This window comes from Salvia hispanica, chromosome 5, assembly GCF_023119035.1.
Source record: "Salvia hispanica cultivar TCC Black 2014 chromosome 5, UniMelb_Shisp_WGS_1.0, whole genome shotgun sequence".
Lineage (NCBI taxonomy): Eukaryota > Viridiplantae > Streptophyta > Magnoliopsida > Lamiales > Lamiaceae > Salvia > Salvia hispanica.
In genome coordinates, this window is record NC_062969.1 from 244,619 (window position 1) to 252,849 (window position 8,231).

The 8,231-nt window shown below is 37.6% G+C and overlaps 1 protein-coding gene across 2 annotated transcripts; it reads right to left on the bottom strand.

The window, feature by feature from the left end:
- Positions 1-2,746: 2,746 nt before the first annotated feature.
- Positions 2,747-7,522, bottom strand: LOC125191346 (phosphatidylinositol 3-kinase, root isoform). Of its 2 annotated transcripts, XM_048088887.1 has the most exons (17): positions 7,363-7,522; positions 7,002-7,098; positions 6,811-6,907; positions 6,574-6,732; positions 6,277-6,486; positions 5,961-6,139; positions 5,468-5,615; positions 5,281-5,376; positions 5,045-5,180; positions 4,845-4,966; positions 4,529-4,723; positions 4,210-4,380; positions 3,998-4,135; positions 3,762-3,916; positions 3,461-3,604; positions 3,220-3,367; positions 2,747-3,141 (listed from the first exon to the last, which is right to left on the bottom strand). In XM_048088887.1, exons 1-17 carry the CDS (start codon positions 7,472-7,474, stop codon positions 3,004-3,006), a joined length of 2,445 nt encoding a protein of 814 aa, XP_047944844.1. In that variant the 5' UTR covers positions 7,475-7,522; the 3' UTR covers positions 2,747-3,003. The 2 variants fall into 2 exon arrangements, with proteins under 2 accessions (XP_047944844.1, XP_047944845.1); XM_048088888.1 differs by lacking the exon at positions 7,363-7,522 and having other exon boundaries at positions 6,989-7,098.
- Between the last annotated feature and the right edge of the window lie 709 nt (positions 7,523-8,231).

The following is an 8,231-nucleotide window of genomic DNA, read 5'->3' on the forward strand; positions in this document are numbered from 1 at the left end:
GAGAGATAATCTAATTTCGAGAATGCCCAACTGTTACCCATGGAATAAGGTTTCCAAAGACTCCTGTAGTGGTCAATTATCACGAGTAACGAGAAAGTTATGGCCTTTTTAATATTCTAAATAAATCCAAAGGTAGTAGCCTTTGGCCGTTTCTCGAAAAACGACAGAGAGATAATCCAATTTCGAGAATGCCCAACTGTTACCCATGGAATAAGGTTTCCAAAGACTCCTGTAGTGGTCAATTATCACGAGTAACGAGAAAGTTATGGCCTTTTTAATATTCTAAATAAATCCAAAGGTAGTAGCCTTTGGCCGTTTCTCAGAAAAACGACGGAGAGATAATCCAATTTCGAGAATGCCCAACTGTTACCCATGGAATAAGGTTTCCAAAGACTCCTGTAGTGGTCAATTATCACGAGTAACGAGAAAGTTATGGCCTTTTTAATATTCTAAATAAATCCAAAGGTAGTAGCCTTTGGCCGTTTCTCAGAAAAACGACAGAGAGATAATCTAATTTCGAGAATGCCCAACTGTTACCCATGGAATAAGGTTTCCAAAGACTCCTGTAGTGGTCAATTATCACGAGTAACGAGAAAGTTATGGCCTTTTTAATATTCTAAATAAATCCCAACATGATCGGACGAAGTATGTCGTGGTGGATCAGCACTTCATCAAGGACAACATAGAAACCAAAATTGTAGAACTTCCCTTCGTGAAGTCTAAGGGTCAGTTGGCAGATATCCTAACCAAGGCTGTGGACTCAAGAAGCTTCCGCGAAGTATTGGGCAAGTTAAGCATGGGTAATCACATTGCTTAACTTGAGGGGGAGTGTTGGAAAATGTTGGAGAGAGAGAAAACATTAATATGCCACCCAACATTCATTATGGAGAGTTCCTAAGTGGTGCATTGTTCCAAAACTTTGTAGAATACCAATTTACATTTATTGGTGTACTAGAATATTCTCCTACACCCTATAAATACTAAGGTCATGAACTTTTGGAGGAGACAAGTTAAATGAATGAAATTCTTCCTTTTCTACAATCTACTCTTTTAACAATTATTAATAATATTACTCCATTATTTATTATATGATACATAATTTAAATAAATATACTATAAATATTTAATAAGACAATAATTATAATGACAATTATAAATATTATAACAATAATATAATTGTTATTATTATAATTATAATGTAATTATAGTACCAGTAATATCGAGAGCATATCATTGTAACTTCTTCAAATCATACTTGTGAAGCATATTAAAATGAAACTTATTACTTACCTGTATATGTAGAGATTTTATTTTAGTATGTACAAATAAACACTATCTCTAGTGTTGACAACTGAACTTAACAATATAAAAATTATACATACAACTCCCTCTCTCTCTCTTCTCTGCATATGCACATCCAAATGTCTGGTTTTTCTTTTTCTGTACCAAAAAGAAAACGAAAGGGTAAGACAAATATCCAACAATATGGAAAAAGAAATTTCTAAAGAAACTCAATATCATCCCGGACCGAGACCTTAGACTGGACGAAAAGATCTGGTTAGGCCCGGATCTTCGCCCTTGCCTGACCTAACACGTCTCCCATTGTTGCATCAGCGCCAATTAGGGGTGTCGAAACGGATACCCGCGCCCGATTTTGGCCAAAAACTTTGTCCCGATACCCGTCCCGCAGTGAGTCGGGTGTTACCCGATACCCGAGTCGAGTATCCCGCACCCGACACCGCGGGTACCCGACCCGAAACCCTTTTTTTTAAAATCATCTTTTTTTATTTATTTGTATATTTTAGATTATTTTTTTAAAATATACTCCTGGCTGAATGCAATAGACTCTCACTTAATCCTTTATTTTTATTATTTAATTTTGTTGAGAATTGAGATGAAACATGTAATGTAATTGTAATCTTTGATTCTCTGTTTTCGTGTGTGTCCAAATTTTAAAGTTAAAATGCTTAACCTTCTATATTATTTACATACTGTAAATAAGGAATTAGAATCAGCGGCGGCAGATGCGGGTGGAAGGAGTAGAATCGATACAGACGGCGGGTGGAAGGAGAAAGGAGTTGAATGAAGTTGAATCAGAAAAGACGGAAGATAAAAATACTTAACCCTAATTAAAAGTTAAAACCTTAAAATATACTCCCTCCATCCCGGAGTATTAGACTCACTTCTTTTGGGTACATGATTTAAGGAATTGATATTTAAATAGTTAAAGTGGAGAGAGTAAAGTATGAGAAAGGGAAAAAGTAGGGAAGAGAAGAGAGAAAAAAGTAGGTGGAGAATAAAATAAGATACATGCTTTTTGCTAAAAAAGGAAATGAGTCTAATATGTTGGGACATCCCAAAAAGAAAAGTTGGTCTAATACCTTAGGATAGAGGGAGTATGTTTTATGGTTTATGTTAAAATGACAATCCCTCTTAAAGTGACACTGTGACACCACTTATACAGCAATATTACAAACGCTACACAGCAATATAGATTGATGTATAGTGTGTCAGATATTGCTGGATAAGAAAAATTGTTATATAAAGAGCAACAAATTACTGGCGTCTTTTTCAAAAAAAAAAAAAATTTGTCACGTGGCAGCTTATTATTCGTCCACGTGTGCAAATGATTGACTAAGAATGGTGGTATGGTGTTATTTTAAGGGATGGTGGCACCCTAACATGCCCCTACGTTTTATAATATATTAGTAATAAAAAATTATATTATGATTTTTAAGTCAGCCCAGTCAGCAAGTATTAAAATTAAAAATAAAAAATTATAAAATATTAATATACATATCGGGTATGTCGGGACTAACGGGACTACCCGAGCGGGTATCGGGTAGCTCGGGTATCGGGTATACCCGATACCCGCAAAACCCAAAATAGTTATACCCGATCCCGCCCCGTTACCCGACTCCATCGGGTATCGGGTACCCGTTACCCGGCGGGTATCGGGTCGGGTTCGGGAATACCCGTTACCCGCTACCCGTTTCGACACCCCTAGCGCCAATATTGAGCCCAGCGGTGGATGGTCTCGACCATTTGTGGAAACAGTGCGCTGACGCTCTCATTGATGAGATCCTGGAAGAAGTGGATCGACTCCTCGTCGTCTAAGTCCAAGCGGAATTTTTCTTGAAGCTGCACGAACAAGAGAATTGGAAATGAAAACCAATAATAGTTGAACGGTTTCACCACGAAATGAATGAATCTAGTCACCTTGAGAATGCCCTTCTCGGGGTCAGAAGCAATGTCTGGAATGTTGGAACCGGCCATCAGGTGAAACAAATTTAGTATCAGGTTGCTTGATTTTCGGAGAATGTTGTATGCCTCGCAGCAGTAGGATTTAAATCTGGTGTAGTATTGACTGCAAGAGGAGAGAAGGGGGAGAATTGGAAGTTAAGAAATACTACTACTTTTGATGATCGATCAACGGTTATCTCGGATGGGGGTAGCGTACCTCTCCGCTCCGCCCATAGCTTCCACCATTTCCTTGCAGAGTTTCATAGGTGGTGGGAAAGGTTTTGGATCTCGGCCAAGTATGAAACCAAAATCTACGTGGAAAAGGCGGCCGTCATCTTGCAACAGCAGGTTGTCGAGGTGCCTGAGAACCAAGAGAATTTTCTATATAAACAAGAGATAATCGAAATCAAGTTTGCTTGGATGACAACCATCAGAAAATCATATAAATAGATTAAGTCTATGAACAATTAATTCAGAGAAAATTGAATATCAAGAAAACATAAATTTAATGGAATGACCTGTCACCAATGCCCAGTATATATGTGATAACTGAGTAGCCAGCACAACTTTTTATGAACGTCTCAAGACATGTTGCAGTTATTCCGAAAGGCCCGTCTTCGTCTGGGTAAAATTTCTGCAGGTAGCTTGTTATACTACGGTGCTCTGACAGAATCTGAAAGGGTGACATAACAATTTAACATCATTATAAAGAAAGAATATTCAAACATACTCAATAATTCATAAGATACGAAACCTGTGCTAAAGATTTTGAAGGAATGAATTCCAGCATGCCTTCGTCATGCCCAGTTGCTAGCACTCTGTAAGGAGTCAAATGCAAGTCGAGGTTCTCCAGCTTGAGCAGTCGATCCATTAGTGATACCATTTGAATAACCTGTGTCAAAATTGTCTGAGTTAAAAAAATATAAAATAAATCATTTTCAAATGAATAAGATACCGGGCGCTTACCAATTGGTCTTGCCTAAGGTCATCACCCTTCTTAAATATGATCTTGCAGCTTCCTCCACTTGCTGTTCGAAATGTCAGCCGCAGAGGATGCAGCGCGCTTTTGAAGATTGATGATTCTGATGGTATAATCCCTGTTATAAGGACCCTTGGTGCAAGAGGCGACCGTATTGGCTGAAAAGATAAATTTCCATAAATCTTATGATAGTATTTGGAAGACTTGAACCAGTTTGATGCACACCAAAGATCATGGACGGATGACAACCATAAAGGGTGTGCTAGAACCACAATGATGCACTATAAGAAACAATTTCTCAATTACCTCGTCAAAGTAGGTAAGCTCGCTAAGAAGCCCAGATAGGAGCTGCCTAAGCTTTTCGATTTTCTTTTGAGTACCACCTCTCACATTTCTAACATCTCTCGTTATAGAGCACAATTGCGCAGTCAGTTCTGTCTGGCGTACTAAACTCTGCCAAAGCTTGAAACCATCTTCATCGCTATTGGCACTTGGTCCTAACTGATAGAGATACAGATATGAATAAATCGGTAACAATAGATAGCATACTGAAATGATGCAAGTATAAAAACAGCAAGAGATAAAAGGGGGACAGAAAATACGAGGAAAGAAAATACCACACCTTCAACATACTTTCTTCTAACAGCTCATAGGTGCTATAGAAACGTCTAGCATATGGATGGTCGTGGAGTTCCACAGCCACATACCATCGAAGAAAGCTAGCCAAGTCAGTATTGCACAATGCTGGAAAATGAGTAAAGGATTTAGACAAAGTGTGATCAAATAAGAAAATCATTGAACATTCCCTTGCATCAAACTTACACCGTTCCACGAGGAAATAACTAAGGCGAGATTTGTCTGAACGTTCGAAACGAAGTGCTTGAACCAACTGGAGTAGGTAGCACTGGAGCTCTTCATCATCCGCTCTTTCAAGAACACTCACAGCATATGCACGGACCTGTAGGAGAAAATCATGTTTATAAAATAAACAAGTAAAAGACTAGTTAGACTGTTTAAAAAAACAGGAAATGGAGTGGGGAAAATTATGCGAAGATAACCTCTTCACTCTCAAAAACTGGAGATAGAAGCTCTAGTGCATCACATACATCAATTGTCTGCCACTTGCCCATCAGTTCTAATGCTTGCTTTGCTTCCTGTCCAATACTTGTATTTTGATGAAAACTCAAATATTTGTATAAGGGATGTAGTATTAGATTAAATCATTGCCGTTGATGAAAACTTCACCTGAACATCACTCCATTCGACACAGCGTAAGAATTTTGTCAGGGCCCTTTTCTCAGCCATCAGCGAAAAACGAAATTTCCAGAGTAGTTGCTTCTCCTCTCCAGTCAAGGTTCTAGTTGGTGGATATCTTAGTATTCTTTGTATGGACCTGTTGAATATCAGAGGCTAGCTTAGTAGCAACAAGGTGAAATATTTCAACAGTGATATGGAATAATAACATTATGCATAAAGTGTCACTTTATGCATTTCTTTAAGTTACATAGCATGAAAATAAGGAATATTCAGTTAGAGAAAGAAAAAACTGGATGCATATGGCGGTAGATGTTAACAAGTGTGTTGATAAATGCAGTGGTTCAGTCTCTGGTTCGTTCTTGGATATTTGGAACGATTGTTCACTGATCTAGTAAGCAATGGAGCAAAGAAAGTGGCATGACAGTGAAGATAAAAAATAAAAGCAGTAGAACATTTAGAGAAATAGGTAAAGGTAACTTACTTCCTTTCTGTAATGCTAGGTTTAAGATCTCTGTCAATGATGCCACGATTTAAACTTCTAGCCAGCTTTAGCTGCTTGTGCTCGGAGGGGTTAATTTTTCCAACTTCAGGATCCCAAACTGTAACTAGTTCATTTGTCGAAGCTATTGGGGATGGTATTATGAAATTTGCACCAGATTCCTACACACCAAAGTGCTATTAAGTTTGAATACTATGGTTAAACAAATTCATACCACTTGGTGAATTGTTAGAAGCAACAGTATCTCATAGAGCACCCGAGGATGAAGAAAGACAATAGATAGGTAAATCTAAGGTACCTGGAAAACTACGCGGTGCTCGAAGCTGCAGAAATCAATGATGACATACAAATGAGAACTCCCATTTTTCAAGCTCTCGCGTTCCTTAATCCTCTCCATAGCTTTGAATGCAAGCCGGTCAAGCCAATCAACTCTTTGAATTTGCCCTCTCTCGTACTTATTCACTAGTTTTTCAAGGCGTTCTAGCTCCCCTCTCTCCTCTTTAGGAACCTACCACAGTCAGTAATTGCAAATCAACCAAACCATACGTCGACTTGTCCAGATGGCAGAATACCATATAACTATATACATCATTACCTTTCCTGGTGTGTTTGTATTGATAGAGCCATCTGCTTCTTCGCCCGCCCATAGTCTAAGTTTATGTTTCCCAGTCTTGAGCTGTTTTTTCATGTTGAAAAGGTGAATAGTCGCCCCCCCAACCAATTCCTCATCTTTCCCACATGAAACATCATACACCTAACACAAGCTAGCAATTAAGATTTTCTAGTGACTCAAATTCAATATTGGTTTTTATAAAGCCATATTCGTACTTACAGTAACAGCAAGTTGTGAATTTGCTGTCAAATCACGATACTTAGTACTCAGAGTGATGAGCTCATTCCAACAATACGACGGGCCTCCTGATTCCAGCCTACCCTTATAAACCACACAAAATCACCACGAAATCTTCAAAATAAAAAACACCAGAATACTGAGGCTACAGCATTGATACCAAATATCAAAACCTTGTTCTCATAGGGAGCCCAAAAGGTGCGCCATCGATGTACAACAAGCTCTCAACGTACAACTCAGGTTTCTTCTCCTCTATGGTGCTATCATCAGCTAAAAAATTCAACATCATCATCTCAATCAAAACACCTCAACCAAAATCAGAGATTCCCAAATGCCCTAAACGAAATCAACCCTGCAGCATGCACTAAAGAATCCAAATAAACAGCTCAATCCTACAGCCTATAAAAGTAGTAGCATATTTCCACCTCACATACAAAAATAGAAGCTGCAAATACTCCAATTTCCACATCAACAACAAAATTAAAAGCAGGCCATCATTAAAAATAGTGGAAAAACATAAATTTTATCCCATACCTGAATCGGGGGGTTTCCGAGCAGATAATTTGCCCTCCAATCTCTCAATTTTGAAAGTCACCGGCAAATTAATGTCACACGACAAGAAGAATCGGAATTCGTTCCCAGCCATCGCCTTTCTCCTTGGCTGAATTTCAGTGTGTTAATGTGAAAATTAACGAGAAATTGCCTCTCAGGAAAGTTTCTCAACTGCTGAGCAAGAGCAACTGGCGACATCGACCTTCTAAACACGACTTTAGTTTATTTATTTTACAGTACTGTAGTAGTAGTACTAATTAAATTTTTAAAAGAAACTGATTTAAATTTCAAGATAATACAATCAAAAAATAGGGAATGTGGAACATATTTAATTATTAAAATCACTAAAATTTAAAATAATTACTGTACAAACTTAATTGATAAATAACCAAACGTGTTTTACAAATTAATAAGACTCATTCTCATGAACCAAACATAATCAGTAACATAATTAATAATGAAATACAATTTTATACACAAATTAATAAGACTCATTCTCATGAACCAAACATAACCAGTAACATAATTAATAATGAAATATAACATAATTAATAATGAAATACAATTTTACAAATCGAACAGCCCCTAAGTTGTAAAATTGATCATTCTATGAATTTGATGAAATAATCAATATACTCATTTGCAAGATGCGACAAGTTCTTTGAGGAATGACTTTAGTAGTGAAGTAACGAATTTACAAAGTGAATTCAAATCCCACCAACGTCTCTAAATCAGCAGCGGAAGGCTTAACGAATGATAGAGTAACAAATTCATGACAAGAATATTATGAATTTGAATCTCACCAACATCTCTAAATCGATATCATGATTCATGTGTGCGTGCACGAAGCG